Here is a 23,094-nt window from a genome sequence, read left to right on the forward strand (position 1 = left end):
CTTTCTTTCTTTCTTTCTTTCTTTCTTTCTTTCTTTCTTTCTTTCTTTCTTTCTTTCTTTCAAGTTTATTTATTTTTGAGAGACAGAGAGAGACACATTGTGAGCAGGGAAGGGGCAGAGAGAGAGAGAGAGAGAGAGAGAATCCAAAGCAGGCTCCAGGCTCTGAGCTGTCAGCACAGAGCCCAACGTGGGGCTCAAAAGCCCCAACTTTAAACATTATATTAAGAGTTAGGGCTTCAATATGTGAATTTTGGGAGAACAGAGTCTAGACTATAGTACAAAGCTAAGATCTTAGTTTGAATATTGGCTGAAGCATGTAAAGAACTTTTCTCAATTGTACTTATTAAAGATAGACTCTTCTGTTTGAGTGAATGGATATTTTTCACACTCTATAATTCTTACAACAATTATTAACAATAGTAACACATTTACTTTCTTTTATATTCCTGGTAATGCAAGTATGTGGACTATAGTTTACAATTAAAAGATGCCCAAGAGTAAAGAGTAAGTAAAATGATACCTTTAAAAAGTTATTTTCATAAAGAATTTTTTTTCTAATGCAGATTTTATTCCTCATTGATAGTTAATGAATTTCTACGCAGCCTAGCACTATTTTTAAAACTTTATATGGTATAGAACAGCTACCCACTATCAGTGAGAACAATACATATTTTAGCAAACTACCATATGTACTAAAGATATGCTTTAAAACAACTTTTGTGTATTGGAATTATTATTGCTGTCTAGGAGCATGGATGAGTTTCTTAACTAAGAAACTGTAAAGGAGCCAGGTGTTTGTCTACAAGAAATGTTGCAGAGAGCTATCCCAATTGCCTACACAAAATATCCATTCTATCTAAAGAAAAACAGAGAGGGGAGATTGAGAATACAGAATAGTTTTAAAGCTTCTCATTTGAAACCTGTTGGTCCACTTTTAATATTTTTAAAGTCCTTGGAAATCCCCAAACTAGTTCTTACCTTCTTGGCTGCTATAGGTAGACAAGAAGAGGTTTTTTTCCCCCTTGTTTTGCTATCTTTTTCTTATTTCTAGGTTTAAAGAGTTGTGGGCTGTTTTAAAATTACAGGGCTTCTGTGTAAAGTTTGGGCTGTGTATCTAGATAAAATATCCTGGGTCTCCTTAGAGTATCTTTGCTTGCATGCTTTTACTATGCTAACACATATGTTTACTTTGTTTCTCTTGTTTCAGTGTCTATCAGCTGAAGAGATCTTTTCCCTTCATGGCTTTTCAAATACTACCCAGATAAGCAGCTCCAACTTCTCTGTCATCTGTCCAGCAGTCTTACAACAACTGAACTTTCATCCTTGTGAGGATCGGCCCAAACACAAAACAAAACCAAATATTTCGGAAGGTATGTTGGAAGTTTTTTTTTTTCTTCTTCTCCTGTTTGTTTGAAAAGCCTATAGGCTAGTTTGAAATCAAATCAACATGCTTCTTTCTCTGCTTTATTGCTTTTATTTAATCTACCTAGAAGCTGTTGGTAAAATGCTTATATTCTGAAAGTGTTTAGAATAGAATAATTAGAACTCATTTAAGCTTCATAAGTTGTGCTCTTTTATTTGTGGAGTCAAAGTTATATTTGGTACCAATTAAAAACTTTATACAACATTTGTGGAGTCAGAGTTATACTTGGTACCACTTAAAAACTTTGTAAAACTCAATTCTTGATTTTAAACAATAGATGCCTTATACTGTACTTGTTGGATTGTATGTTAACTATTTGGCTCATAACTGATAAGGTGATTTCCCTTACCTTGTGCTTATCTTATTATTTAAAAGCTTATCAATTTATCTGTAATTTTCAGTAAAGGGATAAAGGAATATCCCACTTAGATTAAATATTAAGGTTATGAGTTATGATTGTTTTAATTTTCATTAACAAAAGAAAATGCCAGTGACTCTTCTTTAAGTGCCTGTAATAGTATTGCCATATGTACTGCATTTCAAAGGAACAACCTGCTGCAAAGAAATTCTAAAATCCGAGAAAACAAGTGCATGCTTACGGTATAGTTCACCTACTTAACCATGTAGAAGAATTCTTTTCCAAATAAAATAAACTATTTCTTCCACGGGTCTGTTTTCCAGCTATGTGCAATTTCTTGGTACCCTCAAATCATTAACCTGACCCACATGGATATTTTAATTCTCATTTTTTTTTACATTGTTCATTCAATAAATGTTTTTATTTTAATTTTTTTAATGTTTATTTATTTTTGAGAGACAGAGGGCGCGAGTGGGGTAGGGGCAGAGAGAGAGGGAGACACAGAATCCAAAGGAGGCTCCAGGCTCCGAGCTGTCAGCACAGAGCCCGACACGGGGCCGAAACCCACATACTGTGAGATCATGGCCTGAGCCGAAGTCGGACGCTTAACTGACTGAGCCACCCAGGTGCCCCAATAAATGTTTTTTGAATGACATGCCAAATGCTGTTCTGGGCATTGAGGATTCAGTAGCAAAGAAGAAAAATTTCTTGCCCTTTCAGGGCTTACAGTATAATGGAGAAGAGAAATAATAAACATTTATACAAACAAGCAAATAAGTAATGTAATTTCAGAGTGATAAATGCCATGAAGAAATTAAGTAGGTAAGGGATAGAAGGAGATAGTGAGTGAGTGTGATTTTCAATACATCAGAGAAGGCCTTTCTGATGAGATTACATTTGAGCAGGGTCCTGACTGAAGGTAAAGGAGAGGACCACGGCAAGATGTTCTCTGGAAAAAGAACATTCTTGGTCAAGGGAACAGTCACCATAAGCTTGACAATGAGCTTGGCGTATGTAAGGAACTGCAAGAAAGCTTGTGTGTCTGGAGCATAGGAAGCAAGAGGGAGACTGGAAGGAAATGATGCCCTGGGCTGTGTAGAATGCAGTAAATCGACTGGGTTTTGCTCTGAATGTGGTATGAAGACACTGTAGGGTTATAAATGGGGGAGTGACATGATTTTGTTTGGATTTGTACAAGATTATTCTCCCTGCGGTTTGAAGAATAAATTGTAATGTGATATGAGTGGATGCAAGGGAATTAGGAGGCAGTTTCCCAGGGTTGGTGCTAAGGATGAAGGGGACTTGGGTTGAGATGGGAGAGGTAGAAGGGAGCAGTGATCAGATCCACGATGGATTTTGGAAACTGTGCTAAAATGGATTTGCTTCTGGATTAGATCGTGGGGGTTGGGAAAGATGAGTCAAGATTTGAACCACAGAAGCTGGAGAGATGTTTGTGCCATTTCCTAGGATAGAGAAAACTGGGAGCAGCAGTTTCTTATGGAGGAAGCAAGTGGTGAGGATTGGGTATAATTTTTCACATGATCAGTGTGAGACACTGATGTAGACCATCAAGGAAAGTTGTACAGTAGTCAGTGACATGCACACATTTGATGTTCAGACAACAGGTCAAGGCTAGAAATTTGTCATCTTAGAGGTGGCATTTGAAGCCACTGGTCTGAGTGAGCACATCTAACTTGAGTATAAAAGAATATAAAGAGAGAGAAGATAGAGAAGAAAAGGGACACCTCAACAAAGGAAGTGCTGATTCCACTGATTTATTCCTTTGTGAATATGTATGTACTTTGATCTCTCTCTATCTTAGTAACAAGAGTGGTGACAATGGCAAAAATAATGATAATAGTCGACTGTTACGCAGTATTTACTATGTGGGTGAGTACTGTTCCAAATACTTGACCTATGTTAACTCATTTAATCTTCATTCAACTATACGATGTGGGAACTACTGCTCCCATTTTACAGCCAAGGAAACGTATGTATGGAGAGTGTAAAGTCATTTGCTCAAGAGTACACAACTTGCACGTGATAGAGTCTTTTTCAAACCCAGCTGTCTCAGCTTCATGATCCATGTTCTCTTTTATATTCTGTATTTACATTCATGTAAAGGCCCCAAATATACTTTATCAACATAATTAGCAATTTTGTGAATAAAAATAATTTCACAGCGAATTGTTTAAGCAAATATTTTTTCTAGATTATATACTAAATAGGAATATGTTTGTATTTCTACAAGTTTGTCTAATATAATTTGCATTTTGTGTTCAAAAGCAAATTCAGGAATGCTTTGTATATTAACTTTTAATAATAGCGTAACATAATGAAAACATAGATTCTGAAGCCAGTCCACTTGGACTCAAATCCCAGCTCTGTAACTTTCCAGCTATTTTGGGCACATGACTATGCCTTTCTGCCTCAGTTTTCTTATCTAAAACAGTACCTTTCTTATAGTGTTGCTATAAAGATTAAATAATATTTGTAAAGCACGTAGAATATAATATAGCATTTGCTTAGGCACTATATATATATATATATATATATGTCTGTTAAATAAAATATATCCACCATGTACATAATTCTGGGTATAGGAGATGAAACTTCAGAAAAAGCAAGTCCTCTACTCTGCATGTTAGTGAGTGCATTCAAAAGTGTTTTTAACCCTAATTCCCAGGTTTCCTCTATCTTAGGAACCAGGAGGTAGGAACAGGGAATTGGGAAGCAGGAAGTGAGGGGATTCCAGGGTCAACACTACAAAGTCATAAAATGGAAAATCAATAGTTCTAAGTTACAAGATTAGGCAGGCACCAAATATTTGGACAGAGGCCCAAGAAAGACAGAACTGGCTCTTAGGGTATACATAATCTTAGGAATTGAAATGGGGCTGGAGTGGGTGGGATGGGGTGGGAGAAGACAGAGAAAAATTTCTGGAGAATTAGGGTAACTGGTAGAGTACTCTAAGATGTTTAATTTGACACTATATTGCCTTTATTTGGTGCACTGTCTTGTTTTACTTTAGTGCAACTATGTGTGCTTCTGTGTTGAGCAATTTATTTAATATCTCTGTGCCTCAGACATCTCATCTATAAAATGGAAATAATTATACTACCTTCCTTCTAGAATTGTTGGGGGTATCAAATGAGTTAATATATGCAAGTGCCTAGAACAGTGCCTGGCACAGAGAAGGAAGTCTGTATTCATTCCTCGTATAAATTTGTTCATAGGTTCACTCCATTCCGTGCTCCTTGTGTAAGCCTATTCTTTTAAGTAATGAAATGCACTTGATTCTTGATGTAACTGTTTACCTAATGTAGAGTCAATTCTGAGCTCATTCAAAAAATGAAAAACCAAAATAAAACTAATCCAAAGGAGTCGTGATATAAGGATTTTATACACATGTTTACACTGATGTTTCAGTGGGCAGATAAAATATTCTCATTTATCAGAGACCGCATATTTTGTGATTTTGAAATTGCCTTTCAGGTGCTTTTCTAAGCTCTTATTGATGAATACCATAAACTGATAGTAAATCAAATTCTTGAGGAGATAGATTAATTGTTTTAACAATAATTTAATGATCCAAAATTGGTGCATTTTTTTGATGAGGTCACAGGATGCTGTTTAATGCAAATAATAAGTAAGAACAATAGAATTTTACTCGCACATCCCTGGAGATCACATTGTCCAATTCTGTAGTAGAGTCGGTAACATAAGTTAAGCTCCAGAGATGTTGAATGGCTTCCTCCAGGTAGGATATCTGAGGAAGGATGAGAACACAGGGCTCCTCACTCCTACTTCTTTTTTTTTTTTTTTTAAATTTTTTTTTCCAACGTTTTTATTACTCTCCTACTTCTTTATATAACAATGAGCTAAATGAACTGAAATTTATATGGTGGTCTACTAACTAATTTATCATTTTTTAAATTATAAGGACATATACTGGAAGCTTACTATATATACTAGGGACAACATTAACTGGCTTATTTTATTTTTGTAAAAATTCTATGAAATAGGAGAATTAAATGAGTTAGAGTAGATGCAATTTTTAGAAGAATCTTAACAAATAGTGGTCTTTCAATAAATGTTAGCTATTGTTACTAATTTTCCTTGGAAATTTATCGAAATCTTTCAGAGTTCACTAAGAAGAGAGAGAAAGGATCCTCTTTGAATCAGATCATTAGAGGGAGTCCTTTGTACATATGGAGAGGGCCAAGTAACTTTCTTATAGTAATTTATTCTTTGGTGCCCCAGTTGAGTGGATGAATGGAATTTTTTTCTTCAATAATGTCCTGACAATACAAGAAGAGGAAGTTATGTAGTATGCTTAGAAGATGATGATTCATACTCCCCAACTTCCCCAAGTAATTCCGATAAACATATACAATAGTAACTAAGGTTGGAAAGATTAAATAGGCAATTTTTTTTTTTTTTTTGGCAAGAGTTCTGGGCTGTATGTGAATGAATGTCATGAAATATGACATTCACTAGTTCATTCATTAAAGAATGTGTGCTATTTTCTGGGCAATACTTTAGGCACTAAGGATGAAAAAACATAGCTCATCTCCTTGAAAATGTCTTAATTTGTATCGTGTAGACAAATATAAAAGTGATAAAACTACTTTAGCACACAAGATATGGTATATGGCCCAATTATCTTTAATCAAAGAGCCATGGGGACAGCTGCCTGGAGGAGCTAGGAAAGTTTCATAGAAGAGGTTTTGGAGTTGGCTTAGAGAAACTCGTGTGAGTTTCTTAGGCAATGAAAGATAGAAGGATGTTTTCAGGTAAACAACCACAAGTAAAGGTAATTCCTTACTTGGAAAGCATTGTGTTAGCATAAAGGCCATGTTGAGAAGCGTGTAAATAACACTGGAGAAGTTGTGGGGGAGTCAGTTTATGAACAGCAGTTTTGAATAGGGGCATGAGATGACCAGTTGTGTTTTAGGATGTAAGTCTGGAGGCCATGTCAAGTAGGGGGAGGAAGACCAGACAGAAGACTCATAATGCATCAGAAGAGGAAGTAAGAGAGGCTGAGGGCCTCAACTCAAGGCACTGGCAATGAGGTTGGAGAAGTTGGAGTGAGAGAGGCCTCAAGAAAAATTGATAGAGTTTGGTCGCCAATCATCTATGAAATGGACTGCTTGGGGTGAGAAATTGAAATTGATCCTAACATTTGTGCTATCTATGGAAATCACAGATTTCTCAGGGGAAGGTGATGTGTTTAGTATGTGTATGTGGTTTTTGCCTTAGTTTGGTACTCAAAAACTGTGCATTTTTATTTTAGTTTCAGCATGTGTCTTTCCTGTTTACCCAATGAGATTATAAATGTTTGTTGAATGAATGCATGCATACAGGCTTGTGAAGGGTAGAAGGCTATTTGTATTAAGGGGAACCACACATCAATATACCATGGCGGGAGATATGGGACGGAGAGCTTTCTCCACGTGGAAAGTCTAAGGAGAGTAGGTAGCTTGTGTTAGGTGATAAGGTAGTAAATGGGAATGAGGTGGGCCTTTGTAGTTCCGATGAGATGACTTTGCAGGGCCTGGTCAGGGGTCTGGAACCGATAGGAAAGCATCTGGAGAAGATAAAGTCATGGTCAGTGCTGTGATGAGTCTTGTGGTAACAGTAACATTTATTTTCTGTTCATTTGGTATGCCGTACAAACTAACTTGTATTGCTTTGTGTGTGTCTGTGCCTACACCATTTCCCAGTTCCACAAGCAGAAGATCCATGTTCCTCGTTGGCAGGAACCATGGTTTGGTCTATATCGTAGGCTCCATAAACATTTGCGAAGATTGTTTGTAGGTAGAATCGCTTGAACTAGAATAATGGTGAGCAATCTTGTATTTAGGAAGCACAATGTAAAATTTTTACACTTTTGTTCAGTTCCTTGGTCTTTTAAAAATTAGAATACCTTCACAGGAGTAAGGAAGCATATTGCTAAAATATGTTGGTCCTGGGGCCAGACTCCCTGGGCTCAAAATTCGGCTTGCCATCTGCATGACTCAGGCAGCTCATCTGAACTCCATATGGTTTGGTTTCCTCAACTGTTTGAAGGAGGTAATAGGAGTACTTACCTCACAGGGTTTTGTGAGGATTAAACTAATTAATACATGTCAGTTTCTTGGCTTAGTACCTGGCAATGGTGAACACTCATAAGCATTAGGTGTTACTATGGTACTCTACTGAGGGTGTCGGTGAGAAAAGAGGTCTAACATTTAAAAATGCTTTCTCCGCATTTTAAAGAAGTGGCAATGCAGAGGCAGCTTTCTAACCTTTCATGTTGTCCTTTGTGCACAGCGTGTGAGGCATAGGCAAAGCCACGTGTCGCACAGTTCCAGGGGCCCATTTGTATGTCAGCCTGCACTGCCATCCGTGACTGTCCTGGGGTCACACAGCGCTCTTCACCTGCACTCTGAGTGTGTCCTGAAACCAACCCCTCTAGGATAATCCGGAGGAAATTGAGGTCACATATGCCATTAGCTGATCACATTCGTTCATTTCATTGTAAGCAACATTTATTAAGCACCTATTGGGTACCAGGCCTTAGAGATAGAGGTCAAAGACGCATCATCTCCTTCTGTCACCAGAGTCTTCACTTTATAAGATATTTTCACCTTACTCTGAGGTTGCACAATGCAGCCAGTTGTGCAATGCAGCTTCTCTCTGGCTCCCATGTGCTGCCCTGCTGAGTGCTCACTGCACTTGGCTGAGTCCGGGTCCTGGAGGCCCCAGCTGGAGGGCCCAGGTGCTGTCTTTCCAAGGAGGTGCTCTCCACAGGCACCTGCAGACAAGTGATTATGACAAGCTCAGTGTCAGCAACTATGGTCACTTTGAAGCTAACCCGTACCCACCCATTTCCACCCCTACCCTCCACCTATCACCTTGAACCTTTTCCCTGAAAGTCACACTGCCTCTATATTCCTCTGAAAGACTCCATTTTATTTTATTTTTTTAAAGATTCAATAGTTTTATTTATTGATTTATTGAGAGAGAGAGGGTGCAAGTGAGTGAGGGGCAGAGAGAGAGAGAGAGAGAGAGGGAGGGAGGGAGAATCCCATGAAGGGCAGAGAGAGAAAAGGAGAGGGAGAGAGAGAGAGAGAAAGAGAGAGAGAGAGAGAGGCAGGGCTCACCTATGGGGTGCTCACCCAATGCGGGGCTTATGCTCACCTAAAGCAGGGCTTGAACTCAGGAACTGTGAGATCATGACCTGAACTGAAGTCAGATGCTTAACTGACTGAGCCACCCAGGTGCTCTGAAAGGGTGAATTTTAAACCAGGCTTCACCAGATGAAAGTAGGTGACTTGGAGCCTGTGGGCCTCACACGGTTTGTCGTTATTCTAGATGTTGTCCTTGTCCAGATCCCCCCCCCCCCCCCCCCCCCCTGCAAGCTATAACGTTCTTTGAGTCCATAAGGGTGCTTGAGGGCTGATGAAGGCTTAAGCACTGTAACCATGAATATTATTCTATAGTAATGTTGACAGCTTTCTGTATAATTTTCATTGAGAAGGTCTTGTTTTAAAGAAGATATCTGATTCGAGCTTTTGAAGAAACAAGTTGTTTCAAACTTAATGTACAGTAAGACTTCATTTTTGGCCCCTTTGCTTTTCCTCTCATCTACAGTTTGGGGATATGGATTCCTGTCAGTGACCATCATTAATCTGGCATCTCTCCTCGGATTGGTTTTGACTCCATTGATAAAGAAATCTTATTTCCCTAAGATTTTGACATTTTTTGTGGGTCTGGCTATTGGGACTCTATTTTCAAATGCCATTTTCCAGCTTATTCCAGAGGTAAGGATGTTGGCTCTTTGTGAATAATTGTTTCTTTTAAATGTTTCAGCACTTAGTACATTTTAAGGCTCCATAATTCTCACAGCATTTTATGGTCTGGTTGATAGTGTTGGATGAGACAAAGCTGAATCACAGCAGAAGAAAAAGCTTGTCTCAAGCTACAGGAGATGTCAGTGTTGGAGATAAAATTAATATTCTAGGAGGCCAGCCACCAGGACGTGCCCAGACAGCATTGGGACACCTCTGAGGGCCTTAAAACTTTTTTTGTCTTGCATTTGGCAGCTTTAATTTTTCCACATACTTTTATTATTTATTGATTTTTCTAAAGAGCATGCAATGTCAAACTTACTGAAGATATACCACAAAATGTCCTTATATATTTACTATAGCTTTTACTTAAGTTTGTGTTTCTCGTCTGTTAGGAACACCTCGATTCTTTATAGTTTGAAACTCCAGCTCTTGCCCTGTGTCCTTTAGACAGTGGATTATTTCATTCTCGTGTGTGTGTGTGTGTGTGTGTGTGTGTGTGTGTGTGTGTGAAAATCTTTCTTGGGCTCAGCCCTTGAGTTCTTTATCTCTTTAGGACCTACCAGGACCCTCTAGGTTTAAAAAGGTCTCTCTTGGGAAAACAGTAATCCAAGTGGCTTTGCCATGTTTGCTTTAAAAATTTGAGTCTGGATATGATGGACAAATACATTACTTTTAAGAGAAAATGGATTATCAATGTCTCATTTTTTTTATTACCCAGATCTAATATTATCTATAAAGATGAGAATCAGTGCTTCTTCTTTACTACTAAAAATTCCTCTCTCAAGGCAAATGTTTCTGAAGGATATAGCCAAGAAACTAGAAGATATTCTGGGTCTTTAATTAACAGAACTTTGGTTATAAGACCACTGTGTGATCTCTTACAGTTTGGTTACTTAAATTTCAGAGTTTTTGTTTTGTAATTTTTGTGGGTATTTCCCAATATTACCTCATCTGAAGATGGACTTAGAACTTTGGTAAAAATTGTATACTGAACAATTTTGGTATCATTTTCTAAAAATCAAGTTAAAGTACTTAGTTTTACCTGAACTTTTTTCTCTCTTAGGCTTTTGGATTCAATCCCAAAAGTGACAACTATGTTGAGAAGGCGGTTGCTGTGTTTGGTGGCTTTTACGTACTTTTCTTTTTCGAAAGAGTGCTTAAGATGTTATTAAAGGCGTATGGTCAGGTAAATGGACTTTATTTAAAATATATGATGTTTGACCCCCTACATCTACTTAACAGCTGTATAGGCATATAAAGGCAGGAATTTTATCCTTATAATTCTATGAACTACTCAGTTTTTAGGCTGGTGAATGTGAGGAGAAAGAAAAGAGTCCATATATTAATAAGGGTAAGAGAAACACTTGATTCATACTGTGGAATTTGGAATGAGTACCAACAATTAAATGTCAAAAAATGTGCACAATTTGTATTCGTTCATGTTCATCAAAATAAGGAGGCATACGTACCCTAACATGAACAAACAGAAAACACAAAATCTAATAAATGAAGATACATTTATAAATCTAAAAAGATTACATATTGAATAGTCATACAGATTTTCTCTTACAAATAAAAAACACTAGACTCCCTGCTTTCTTGGATGTGTGAGGTACCATGTTTCCTTCTTATAACCTCTTCTTCCTTTAAAAATTGTTTCATGTAGAATGATCATACCCACTTTTCAAATGATGATTTTGGTCCTTCTCGTGAGAAAACTCATCAACCTAAAACGTTACCTGCAATCAATGGTGTCACATGTTATGCAAATCCAGCTGTCACAGAACCTAACGGACACATCCATTTTGATAATGTCAGTGTGGTATCTCTCCAGGTATGGCATTTTCACTTTACTATATTGCACCCTTTATACAATGTGAAGACTTCTGTGAATGCAGCCAAGTCAATATTTAGACACTGAAGTGCGTCTCACTTATTCTTGTATATGTAGAAGTAAGTGGAATGTGAGTCTGTATTCTTTTTCCAATTTTCCTCCCTATATTTACTCTAAACAAGTGAGTTAAGCAAGAAATTGTGGGTTACTGGATCTGAGACTTCACTATTCCCTAAGATCATTTAACTGTATGTATGAATAACTTGGATTTAGTGCTATGTAGCAAACTTAATCAGAGCATTTCTCTTATTTTGCAATTCTTTCAAGATCCAAAACCAAAGAATCCCTTTGAGTAATTTTGAAACTGCAAGAAACAAAATTTGTAAGCTATTAAAGTCATGTTCATTAATTAATTGATACAGGATTTGTATCTCCATCTTCTAAATAATGTTAATAGGAATCATTTCTTGAGTGAGTATTATGTGCCAGGTAATATGCTAGGCACTTAATTGTTTTGTCTCATTTACTTTTTATAGCAATTATTCAAAGTAGGGTTTATTTTCTACGTATTAGAACTGTTTCAGTTTCAAATGATGGGAATCAAACACAAATTATGCATGCAGAAAGGAGAGTTTATTGGAAAGACAGTGGACTGTCTAATGGAACAGCCAGGCTATAGGAAGAGTGAGAACCTAGGAACCATTAGGACTATTAGAACTCCTTTGCCCTCTCCTCCTTCCTGTATCTTAGAGACATTCTTTCACTGTGTGGTGACTCCTTCCATAGGTGGGAAACACAGCCACCAGCAACTCCTGAGATTTATGTCTTATAATTTCAGCCACCAGAAGGAAATTTAACCTGACTCTTTCAGTTCTAAATACAAAATTCCTGGCAAGTGTCTCCTTGGTCCGGCTTGCATTAGATGTCCACTTCTAGACTAATAGAGTTGGGCCCCTTGTATGACTGCCAGGGCGTATGGATGGAGTAGAGGAGTGTTTAGGAAAAAGGGGTGCTCGGGTAACAGTGTCATTTGTGTTCATAATAATTCTCATTTGACAGATGAAGAAAATGGGACTTTAGATGTTGAATAACTTCTGCAGGGTCACTCAGCTAGTAAATAGTAGATCCAGAAGCTACAAAGTTAAACATAATGTAGAAAAGAAACATTGAATCAAGGAAAGTCTGCTAGGAAAAAACAATTAAGTAGAAAAAAGATATCTGGAAGAGGTTATTATGGCAAATGGCCTGAGTTTCCTTCTGGAAAGAAAACATGATCCATCATATACTTTGCCCCACCTGATTAAGGAAAATCTCAAGTGTGTTTGAAGAGGCAGTTTTGTGTTAGCACTAAACTAAGAGAGGAGATTATTTCATGCAATGTAATGAATGATGTTTTCAGCCAAGATTTTGCAAAGAATATGAAATGTTCAAGTAGATAATTTCTCACAATAATTATAGTAACATTTATTAATGCTCAGGACTCTGCCTAGAATTTTAAGTGAATGGCCTCCTTGGACCCTCATCATAGTCTAGGAGATAGAAACTGTCATAATTCAGAGATTGTAGCTTAGAAAGGTTAAATAACCACCCCAAGGACACACAGCTCCTGCGTGGCAAAGCCTGGATCAGGATTGAGGCCATCTGATGTTGAAGCCTGCACTCTTGCTGGATTGCCTTCCTCAGGTCACAAATTCTCTACTAGAATCAAGATGATGACATTAACTCTTGACTTGATAAATATTAATTTTCTTAGAGGAAGAAGATAATTTGACCCTAGGCTGTTGCTTTCTGAGGGCAAATAAATTGAACTGCTTGAAAGTTTGATTTTAGTTTTAAAGTTTTTGGGATCCTGATTTATGATTTACTATGGCCAGAAGACATGTTTGTATAAATATTAGCACACTGACAAAAATGGGATCCTACACATGATCCTGTTTCACATAATTTAGAAATATCAGTTGAAAAGTTATTCTTATTCTATTTCTGGTAGTGCTAGTACACAGGCTTTCAATCATTTACTCAATAAACATTTATTGAATACCTGCTCACTGTCCTGGGCCCTGGGGTTTCAGAAGCAAATGAATTCTTGTGAAGCCATAGTTTATTTAGTAGACAATATAGAACAGAGTAGAACAAGAAAATTTCATGTAGCAATACTTTGGTGAAAATATAGTATGGTGATGTGGGGTGACACGTGGGGGCTTCTTTGATCAACAGAGGTCCCTCCACAGATCAGCAGAGAATTGGATAATGAGAAAGAAGAACCAGCTATGCAAATATCTGAGAAAAAACTGTTCTAAAATCTTTGAGAGTGATCAAATGGGTTATATACAAGGGAACTGGAATTGAAATGGTATTGGACTTCTGATACCAATTCTGGAGACCAGTGGCACTATTCCTTTGGTATTCTGAATAGAAACAACTGTGGAATTGTAAACCAAGGTAAACTACCAATCTAGTGAGAGGGTGTAATGAAGCTAGGATTCTGGAAATATACTTCCAGGAATTAGAAGTCCAACTCCAGTCAGAGAAGATGTGTTCCAGGATGACAGCCATGCACCAAGCTTTGAGATGAGCCATGCAAATAGTCCTGACACTAATTTCTTATGGGGACTATTTTCTGGCCATCTGGTTGAAGGTATAGTCTTAAATGAAGATAGACTTAAGTACTGAGTAATGTCTATTATTTTCAATTTTCTTTTTAAAAAATGTTTATTTATTTATTTTAAGAGAGAGAGAGAGTGCCAGCATGGGTAGAGGCAGAGAGAGGTGGGGGAGGAGAGAGAGAATCCCAGGCAGACTCTGCACTGACAGCTCAATTCCATGAACCATGAGATCCTGACCTGAGCCGAAATCAAGAGTCAGTCACTTAACTGCTTGAGCCACCTAGGAGCCCCATTATTTTCAGTTTTCTTTTTATATTGCATTAAAAAAATCCTAGAGGGGAAAACCAGCAGCAACCGCTTTGACCTCAGCCACAGCACTTTCTTACTAGACATGTCTCTGGAGGAAAGGGAACAAAAGGAAAAATGAGCTATTGGGACTTTATTAAGATTAAAATATTCTGCACAGGGAAGGAAACAATCAACAAAACTAAAAGACAACTGACAGAATGGGAGAAGGTATTTGCAAGACATGTTGGATAAAGTGTTACTATCCAAAATCTATGGAGAACTTATCAAACTCAACACTCAAAAAACAAATAATCCAGTGAAGAAATGGGCAGAACACATGAACAGACACTTTTCCAAAGAAGTCATAGAGATGGCTAACAGACACATGAAAAGATATTCAGCATCACTCAGCATCAGGGAAATATAAATCAAACCACAATGAGATACCACCTCACACCTGTCAGAATGGCTAAAACTAACAAGTCAGGAAACAACAGGTGCTGGCAAAGATGTGGAGAAAGGGCAATACTTTTACATTGTTGGTGGGAATGCAAACTGGTGCAGCCACTCTGGAAAACAGTCTGGAGGTTCCTGAAAAAATTAAAAATAGAACTACCTTATGACCCAGCAATTGCACTACTAGGTATTTATCCAAAGGATACAAAAATGGTGATTTGAAGGGGCACATGCACTCCAGTGTCTTTGGCAGCACTCTCAACAATAGCCAAATTATAGAAAGACCCTAAATGCCCATCAACTGATGAATGGATAAAGAAGAAGTGGGGTGTGTGTGTGTGTGTGTGTGTGTGTGTGTGTGTGTGTGTGTAAATGGAATATTACTTGGTGATCAAAAAGAATGCAATCTTGCCATTTGCAACAACGTGGATGGAACTAGAGTGTATTATGCTAGCGAAATAGGCCAGAGAAAGACAAATATCTTATGATTTCATTCATATGTGGAATTTAAGAAACAGAACAGATGAACATAGGGAAAGAGAAGGAAAAATAAGATAAAGACAAAGAAGTAGGCAAATCATAAAAGACTCTTTTACATAGAGAACAAACTGAGGGTTGCTGGAGGGGAGGTGAGTTGGGGGATGGGCTAGATGGGTGATGGGCATTCAGGAGGGCACTTGTGATGACCACTGGGTGTCATATGTAAGTGAGGAATCACTAAATTCTGTTCTTGAAACCAATACTACACTATATGCTAAGTAACTTGGATTTAAATAAATTAAAATAAAGTAAAATTGCTTTTAAAACACACACACAACAGGCACCTGGGTGGCTCAGTCGGTTAAGCGTCTGACTTTGACTCAGGTCATGGTCTCGTGGTTCATGAATTCGAGCCCTGCATCGAGCTCTGTGCTGACAGTTTAGAGCCTGGAACCTGCTTTGGATTCTGTGTCTCCTTCTCTCTCTGCCCCTCCCTGGCTGGTGCTCTCGCTCTCTCTCCTTCTAAAATAAATAAAAACATTAAAAAAAATAAATTAAATAAAACACACACACACAAAATTGAAAGCAGTAGAATTTTAGAAATACCCTAAGAGCTAAGATATTGCTTTAAGAGATAATAGAGTAATATATATGATAGTGATTTTAATAATAAAATTAAAATATTTTCTAATTTGGGGTACCTGGGTGGCTCAATCAGTTAAGCAGCCGACTTCAGCTCAGGTCATGATGTCACGGTTCATGGGTTTGAGTCACAGTTCATGGGTTTGAGCCCCACGTCAAGTTCTGTGCTGACACCTCAGAGCCTGAAGCCTGCTTTGGATCCTGTGTGTCCCTCTCTCTCTGTCCCTCCCACACTCATCCTTTTTTTCTGTCTCTCTCTTAAAAATAAACAAACATTAAAAACCTTTTTTAAACATTTTCTAACTTTTTAAAATGTTTATTTATTTTTGAGAGAGAGGAAGTGGGGAAGGGGCAGAGACGAGAGAGAAAATCCAAGCAGGCTCTCAGCACAGAGCCTGATGCAGGGCCAGATCCTACGATGGTGAGATCAGGACCCGAGCTGATATCAAGAGTTGGATGCTTAACCAACTGAGCCACCCAGTTGCCCCTCTAATTTTTATATGATAAAAAGGATTTAACCTATATGACCCCATTGGAAGAACAGGACATGGAAAATTCATGGTTCATTTCTGAGTCCAAATATTTATTGCCTTAAGAATTTTGTTGATGATTCTTGTTGCTATTGCTTCAATGAAGTTTTTTTTTTTTTCCAAATTGAAAATAATAAGAAACTAAGACTGAGTTAAGAAAGGTAGTCTAATTTGACATTCTATCAATAGAAAGTAAATTATATGACAATCTAGATAATAGTGTGATTCTAGATTTTGCTAGAATATAGGAAGAACAAAAGCATTGTTACAGAATAATTAAAATGCATGTCTTAGGGATGTCTATAAATATTCATCCAAACAATTCTGGTCCATCATAGAATACTCAGCTGTGCAATTTAGTTGCCTTTGGTATTTTGTCTGTGTTCAGTCATATAAAAACCAGAGCTTTACACATTAAAAAACATGTATTGGCATGAAAGTATATTTATGACAGTAAGAGGATAGAAGATATTTTATTTAACAGTTTATTAGCTTGATTATAACTTTATCTTTAAAATTTTTTAACATTTAGTCATTTTTGAGAGGCAGAGAGAGACAGAGTGTGAGTGGGGGAGGGGCAGAGAGAGAGAGGGAGACACAGAATCTGAGGCAGGTCCCAGTCTCTGAGCTGTCAGCACAGAGTCCGACGCGGGGCTCGACCCCAGGAACCGTGAGATCATGACCTGAACTGAAGTTGGACGCTTAGCCGACTGAGCCACCCCGGCTCCCCAGTAACTTTTAAATATTTAGACAAATTAGTAAGACTTCCTTAGTACCCTTGCTTCAGATCCTGTAAATGTTAGGCACCATAATGTATGTAATGCACAGGTGTATGTGTGTGTGCCTTATTCAGTTATTGTCACTAGGTGATGTTTCACAGCTCTCCCAGTGACACTTGTTGCTTTCTTCTTTTCTCTTTCTATTATATAACCCTGTGAAATCATGTAAGTATCTGTACAGCCAGATGAGTCTTTTCCCTGGGAATCTATAGCTTTAGAAGGACTGTATTTGTCAGGTGTTGACTTCCTAGAAATGTCAGGTACTCTGGAGAGTGTTAGCTTTTTCTGGGCCACTAGAGGGACCATGTGACTTATTTCTCCTGTAGTCTGTAATCAGTCTTTTTCCTAAAGGAAACCTTTTGTGCTTTCACTGGGGAATTGATGCCAATAAAGACAAAGGGATGAGTCACCTTTTTTTCCCCTAATAAAAGAACAATTATTATCAGCCATTTTTAGAAGTTAACTATGGTGAATTTTATGTTTAAAATTGAGGTGCAAAAGGGGTGCCTGGGTGGCTCAGTCGGTTAAGCATCTGACTCTTGATTTCAGCTCAGGTCATGATTCGTGAGTTGTGAGCCCCACATTGGGCTCTGTGCTGGTAGTGCAGAGCCTGCTTGGGATTCTCTCTCCCTCTCTCTGTTCCTCCCCACTTGCTCTGTCTCTGTCACTCTCTTTCTGTAAATAAGTAAATAAATAAATACTTTAAAAAACTGAGGTGCAATGAAGTAGAATTTAGCTGCAAAATGTGGTGACGTTAGAGGCACTTACTTTGTCAATAACTGACACGAAGCGATAATCTCCAAATTGAGAGATTACATTTTTGAGGTGCTTGGGTCTTCATGTGAGTCCAGTAGATGTTAAATACACTTAATTCATTCATCAAGTATTTACTGAGTGCCTAATATGTGCTTGGCACTATTCTAAGTACTGAGTATACATCAATAGGATAGAATAAACTTTCTGCCCTTTCATAACCTAACTGAAATATACCAGAATGCGGAAAGCATTCTTCTTCTTTTTTTTTTTTTAATTTTTTTTTCAACGTTTATTTATTTTTGGGACAGAGAGAGACAGAGCATGAACAGGGGAGGGGCAGAGAGAGAGGGAGACACAGAATCGGAAACAGGCTCCAGGCTCTGAGCCATCAGCCCAGAGCCCGACGCGGGGCTCGAACTCACGGACCGCGAGATCGTGACCTGGCTGAAGTCGGACGCTTAACCGACTGCGCCACCCAGGCGCCCCGCATTCTTGAAAGCCTGTTCCAGACTGGCAAATGCAGAGTTGTGACTCGGCCTTTGGGACTTGGGACTTCGGGCCTCCCATTTGTAAAGAGGCCACCTGGGGCTTCTGGGAGGGGCACCTGGATGCCTCGGGTGGTTAAGTGTCCGACTCTTGATTTGGGCTCAGGTCATGATCCCACGGTTCGTGAGATGGAGCCCTGCGTCGGCCTCTGTGCTGAGAATCTGGAGCCTGCTTGGGATTCTCTCTCTCCCTCTCTCTCTGCCCCTCCCCACTCTCTCTCTCTCAAAATAAATAAATAACATTTTTAAAAAATTAAAAAAGAAGCCAGTAATAGTATCAGTCTCTACAACTTTTTTGGAATATTATTGCGATAACCTGAGAAGGAATGCATTGTAACTGGAGGTTGAATTAAATACAAGGGCTGTGGTTATGAAGATGGACAAGAAATTTTCAGCAGGATGAGCACATATCATAGCCAATATGTAAACCCTTCTTGTTGCTTTGCAAATTATAGCTTTGAACCAGGACAGAATGGTAAGTGTTCATTGGGTAAATCTTATCCTGTTTGCTTCAGTGGATGAATACAAACACTAAAGTATGCTTAGACTTTTATGGCATGGTATCAGTAACTGTGCTACATATGAAACCATTCTGGCCACCTCCACTAGAAAACCATTCTTCCTCATTCTCCACCACCATTCACTTCCCTTCTACTTCCTCTCTTCTTGCTTTTAGGAGTTTTTGAGGGTAGATCAAGACCCACTACTGAAAGGAGAAAACATAGAAGGTTGATATTAGGCAACATTTAAACCTTTAAAAGACCAAAAGAATTTGGCTTACCCAGAGGGAGGGATAAAACCTGAAAACATACTCTTCCTGTTTCTTTTTCCTCTGTCTCTCTCTCCACCTCCCCCAAAGGATTGTACTGTAGAAACTGGAAGAATTAACGTTTTCCTAATTTTCTGTTTGAAAGGTATACGATAATGTTCTGAGGGGGAGAGCTGTTGAGATGCGACATTGTTTACTCACCAATAAAATTCATAATTTTATGAACCAGAACTCTGGCTTTTAAAAAACCAGAACTAAGTATAATAATAATTTGAATTTGAGGTAAATAGAATATACATTGTTGTTATTTATTAAGACAGAACAACATTCTCCAGCTTCACAATTTTTAACAGTATATTCACTTTATACCCATTAGTGCTGCTTTTTATTTGTAAGAACGTTTTTACAGTTTTCAACACCTTTATTCTGAAGCGTGTAATTCACTGGAGAGTCTATATCAAAGACGCTTGTCATATATATGTGTGCGTGGGTGTGTGTTTGTACATGTGCATGCATATGTGTGTGTATACTCATCTATGTCTGGCTCTTTCCAAAGAGTATTTGAGATGGCCCTTCAATTTTTACAATAATTCTTTTTGTGTTTATTTTTGAGAAATAATAGATTATTATTGTAGGACATGTACAGAAGTGGGGCCATGTGTCTCCCCATCTGTAGTGTGATGACCTACCCTTTGCCCGGTCACTGCTCATCCTCTGCTAGCCCCTGGGTTCCTTTCCCTCATTTCTGGATGATTTTAGCTCCTTCACACCACCACTGTCTCCTGTCATGATTTCAGGACACCCGTACATGATCTTCCAATAATCTGGCTTCTTGGTTTCTTGAATTCTCCTCTGCCTCAGCTCCTGACTCCTTAGAGTTTTTCAAGATCCATCATTTCAACTCTCCCCAAGCTCAACTGTGTGCAGCCCACTTTTATCACCCTCTCCTAATCTTCTGTCTCGCTCACCCTAGCACCCCAACCCCAACAGTTTTTCCATCCTTCCGATCTGTAATCCGTGGATCCTCCTTTTCACTGCCTCTGACTTTCTGATGTTTTCTGTCTTTGCAAAGCTGCAGTTCCAAGTTAATCATTAGAGTTTCTCCCTGTGTACACCCTCAGTTCCCTTGCCATGGTGGCTCATCTTATTTGTCTGGCAAGGCCAGGGATTTAACACTGGTTAAATCCAAGTCTCTGGGAACTTTGTACTTGTATCCATGTAGCCGAATGACTCGTCTCATTTTAAATTCTTCACCTCACCTGGCACTGAATGGACTTCCCTAAGTGTGTGTTCTCTGCCACTCTTGTGGGTGGCTTTATCTCACATCTCCCCTCTTTCCATGCCCCAACTCCTCTTCCTCAACCCTTGTTCTCTCTTCTCACCTCTTCAGCCCCTCTTCCCTCACCTCTTCATGTTGGAGTGTCTCTGGCACTCACACATCTTCCCTATCTACACTCACTCCCTTGGTGATCTCATTCAGTCCCGGGGCTTTGGACACCATCTATTGCTTTGAGATTTCCGAATTTATATCTTCTTCCCAGACTTCTCTCTTAAACTCCAGATTCATATATTGAACTGCCTTTTTGATTTCTGCACTTGTGTGTCTAATTCAGGGTTTCTTTGGACAGGATAATTCCTTGTTGTGGGGGCTCTTCTGAGCTTTGTAGGATGTTGAGCAGCATTCCTGGATAATTAGTTTCCATTAGCTAGTTAGATGCCATTATCGATCGCCTCCTCCCAGTTGCAACAACCAAAACTGTCTCTAGACATTTCCAAGTGTTCCCTGGGGGTGAGGGGGAAGTAATAAAACCAGCCAACCAACCAGCAAACTAATCCACCTCCTTCCTGATTGAGAACCTTTGTGATAGTGGGCGTGATCTCTGAGTGGTTGTCCTCAGGGTCAACAGGTTTATTGTGAAGTGGCTTCATCTTACTATATTCTCTCTCACTCTCTTCCTGCCCCACTGGCCTCCTGGCTGCTTCTTGAGCTGGGCCCTCCACCCCAGTATCTTTGCACTGGATCTTCCTTCTTCTGGAATGCTCTTATTCCAGGTTATCTGCATGGCTCACTTCATCTCCTTCTTCAGGTCTTTCCTCAAGTGTCACTTTCTCAATGAGCCTCATTTAAATTGGCCACCTGATGGGGTGCCTGGGTGGCTCAGTCAGTTGAGCGTCCAACTGTGTCTCAGGTCATGATCTCGCGGTCTGTGAGTTTGAGCCCTGTGTTGGGCTCTGTGCTGAGAGCTCAGATCCTGAAGCCTGCTTCAGATTCTGTGTCTCCCTCTTTCTCTTCCCCTCCCCCACTCATGCTCTGTCTCTGTCTCTCTCTCTCTCTCTCTCTCTCTGTCAAAAATAAATAAACTTAAAAAAATTTTTTTAATTGGCCACCTGACACTCCTGACCTTCTCTACCCTGGCCTTATTATTTTTTCTTTAGCACCTATAGCAATCAATATACTATATAATTTACTTGCACTTTGTATTTATTATTATTTTATTATTTATTATATTTATTATTATTTTATTGTCCGTTTTTTTCCATGAGAGTGAAGCTTCATGAGGACATGAATATTTATCTGTTTTGTTCACTGTTACATCTTTGCCTCTAGAACAGTGTCTGATGGTTAATATTTGTTGAATGTGGAATGAATGAATGATTACCCAAATATCTGAACTCTGACTGGGACTTACTCTATTTGTTTCCTTTGATGTGCGATTTTCATTGACTATGTGTATTTGCTCATTGCTCCTCAAAACTTGTTTTCATGGATCCTAAGATCCAAGATGGAAGTGTTTTTCTTCAGCTTTTGGTTCTGCTGATATTTTGGGGAGCTACCAGTATGGTGCCACTTGAAATGCACTGCTTATATGTTCTTGGATAGTTCCAATGATGGGAATTTGGACTGGAATCTGTGAAAGGGACCACCCCAGGGGTACACTTTCTCAACGATGGATTTTTTTCCCCTCTTCCAGTTCTGCTTAGCACCATGGCAACTCTTTCTACAGACCCTTAACATTGGGTGATGTGGGAGAGTTTACTTTCACGACGTGCTCTTTTAGGGCCTCCAAGTCCTGTGGGTAGGACTCCCATTAGATCACCATCATTGATGGGCCCAGGCTTTGACCTCTGGATCCTTGTAGAACTCTGAAGTTCCCTCAGTCCCTCAGACACAGCTCGGTTCTTCTGCTGAGTTTGGTCTGGACCAGTAAACTTTCTCTGGGCAAAACTAGGCCACAGTGCCTCTCTGGCTTTTTGCTATGTCTTGGCTTGTGGTTCTTATGATTCCTTATTGTATTGTTAGCAGTTGCATATTGTTTTAAAAACTCTATTTGCTTTTAATATTTTATTCCTTATTTCCATAGTCGTCTGCAATGGAAAGTTTATTATCTAAATAACCTAGCTTGCTATAAATAGAAACCAGATCTGTTTTTTCTGCTTAGAAATAGACTGAATCTTTTCCACACCATTATATATTCTCTACATCATTTTATTTTATTTTATTTTATTTTATTTTATTTTATTTTATTTTATTTTATTTTATTTTATTTATTTTTTTTTTTTCAATGTTTATTTATTTTTGGGACAGAGAGAGACAGAGCATGAACGGGGGAGGGGCAGAGAGAGAGGGAGACACAGAATCGGAAACAGGCTCCAGGCTCTGAGCCATCAGCCCAGAGCCCGACGTGGGGCTCGAACTCACGGACCGCGAGATCGTGACCTGGCTGAAGTCGGACGCTTAACCGACTGCGCCACCCAGGCGCCCCTTATTTTATTTTTTAAATGTTTATTT

At 38.8% G+C, this 23,094-nt stretch overlaps 1 protein-coding gene across 3 annotated transcripts in view; it reads left to right on the forward strand.

Moving 5' to 3' along the window:
- Nucleotides 1-23,094, forward strand: part of SLC39A8 (solute carrier family 39 member 8) — a 90,201-nt gene that overhangs the window by 26,521 nt on the left and 40,586 nt on the right. For all 3 annotated transcript variants that reach the window (XM_040477405.1, XM_040477402.1, XM_040477416.1), the window contains exons 3-6: nucleotides 1,208-1,370; nucleotides 9,420-9,589; nucleotides 10,683-10,805; nucleotides 11,286-11,453. In XM_040477405.1, coding sequence (XP_040333339.1) covers nucleotides 1,208-1,370; nucleotides 9,420-9,589; nucleotides 10,683-10,805; nucleotides 11,286-11,453 — 624 coding nt within the window. The remainder of the gene's footprint in view (nucleotides 1-1,207; nucleotides 1,371-9,419; nucleotides 9,590-10,682; nucleotides 10,806-11,285; nucleotides 11,454-23,094) is intronic.

This window comes from Herpailurus yagouaroundi, unplaced genomic scaffold (assembly GCF_014898765.1).
Source record: "Herpailurus yagouaroundi ecotype Mexico unplaced genomic scaffold, PumYag 28, whole genome shotgun sequence".
In the NCBI taxonomy this organism is placed as follows: domain Eukaryota; kingdom Metazoa; phylum Chordata; class Mammalia; order Carnivora; family Felidae; genus Herpailurus; species Herpailurus yagouaroundi.